At 38.5% G+C, this 1,938-nt stretch overlaps 1 protein-coding gene across 1 annotated transcript; it reads left to right on the top strand.

Annotated features, from left to right (window-relative positions):
• Positions 1–1,076: 1,076 nt before the first annotated feature.
• LOC132254012 (heat shock protein 81-1-like) lies at positions 1,077–1,541 on the top strand. The gene is made up of 2 exons (XM_059737700.1): positions 1,077–1,150; positions 1,223–1,541. Exons 1-2 carry the CDS (start codon positions 1,077–1,079, stop codon positions 1,539–1,541), a joined length of 393 nt encoding a protein of 130 aa, XP_059593683.1.
• Positions 1,542–1,938: the final 397 nt, after the last annotated feature.

The following is a 1,938-nucleotide window of genomic DNA, read 5'->3' on the forward strand; positions in this document are numbered from 1 at the left end:
TCATTCCACTCACTTTTCACACTTTTTTTTCACTCTAGTGTTCATATTCCTTGCACTCGTCAAGAGAGACATATTTGTAGAACCCCTGAGAGGGGGATATTTCTTTGGTTTTCTAATTTTCTTCTTTCTTCCTCCTTTCTTCTTCTTACCACCCCGAGAAAGAGCCGTTCTTGGGCAGCCACAAAGGACAAGAGATGAAGGAAAAACAGTTGGAGGTGGGCCGTTCTTGGGTAGCCAAAGAAGACTATGGTTGCAGGATGGGTGAGTTGTCTTTGGGCAGCTAGATGGGACTTGCATGAGAGGGTTGCAGAGGGCAAGTCTAAGGATTGACTACAAAGGGAGTAGCTTGGAGCGTGGGGGGATTTTTTTTTTCGGAGAGGAAAATCTAGAAAGGGGAGTTCTGGGAAAATATAGGAAGCCAAAGGAGAGCAAAATAGAGGCAAGGAGATGGAATGAACAAGAGTTGTGGAAGAAAGGCATTGAGAAGTCCAACTATCTTTGCTTTGGAGGAGCACTCAGGTAAGCTCACTATGCATCTTTCGTTTTAATTTCACTACCAACGTTTTTTTTTTTCTCTTCTCCTTTTGGCTGTTTAGGGCTTTGTGTGCTTGCTTGGTCATAGGTAATATGGGTTGCACATGAGCTTTACTAATTTTTGATTTGTTCAATATGCTTATAGTTATTGTTTCAATCACAGTCTTTTATAGTATTATTTGAACCCAATGAGGCTCTATTTCACTTGGCCTTGTTTGGAGATTTAGTTATCTTTTTCCTGTTTCAATTTGATTGCCTTCCTCCCACCAATCTGAACCCCTTTGAATAAAACGTGAAATGTGGCTTTCACTAGTTCATTTTTGTTTATGTTCTCCATGCTCTGCTTTCTTGGTTACCCTCCTCTGTTTTTTGTGGATATCCCAGGTGCATAACATTGTGTGTATCACCCAGCTGAGAATGTTAGAGATTGGCTACGAGACATTTGGATAAGCCAGTGAAGAAGTTGGTCCCCATGAAATTTCTTTCTAACTATTCCCTACACGCTTGCAGCCATCCAACTATGGGGAGAGATTAATAGAGGGATGGTTCCCAAAGTGAATGAAATTGATGGAGCTACGGAGGTGAATGAGGATAAGCACCTTGTTCATGGAAATAGGTTCAAAACATCTAAGAAAGATGCTTTAAAAACAACCAGAAAGTGTAAACAGGTCAAGGATTCCTAGGACAGAGGTAAGCTTGCTGAATGGCTTTGCTACCACTCTACTAAGAGCGGAGATGAGCTGACCAGTCTTAGGGATTATATCACAGGAGAAAACAAGAAAGCTGTTGAGAGTTCTCAATTTCTTGAAAAGCTGAAGAAGATAGGTTATGGATTTTTGTTCATGGTTGACACCATTGATGAGTATGCAATGGGGCAACTAAAAGAGTTTGAGGGGAAGAAGCTTGTCCCTACAACCAATGAGGGACTGAAATTTGATGAGAGTGAGGATGGGAAAAAGAAGTACACTTGCAAATGTGGAGAGGATCATGGAGGCCCAGACACTTAGAAACTCCAGCATGGCTAGTTACATGTCCAACACCTTCTCCATCAAACCCAAATCTCATCATTGCTTGGAATTCAAGGTAGTCTCTAGTACACTTGCAACAACCACATGGTCATATTTAAAATAAAAAAAAACAAAAAAAAAACTCTTGATGTTAAAAGGTTCTACTTCCCTATTTATGTTATTTATTCTCTTTTTCCCTATGTTCTCAAATAACCCTTAAAACTCCCCTAAGATTCCAAAGTTATAAATTTATTTATCTATTCATTTATTTGTTTGTTTATTTATTTATTTATTTTAAAAAAATACCATTTTCGAAATAATCTCTAAAATTTGATTCTAAATTCAGTCCACAACACTTTAATTCTTAAAATTCAATTTTTTGAAACTCCAATCTTTT

The sequence above is a fragment of the Vitis vinifera genome, chromosome 7 (assembly GCF_030704535.1).
Source record: "Vitis vinifera cultivar Pinot Noir 40024 chromosome 7, ASM3070453v1".
NCBI classification, from domain to species: Eukaryota; Viridiplantae; Streptophyta; class Magnoliopsida; order Vitales; family Vitaceae; genus Vitis; species Vitis vinifera.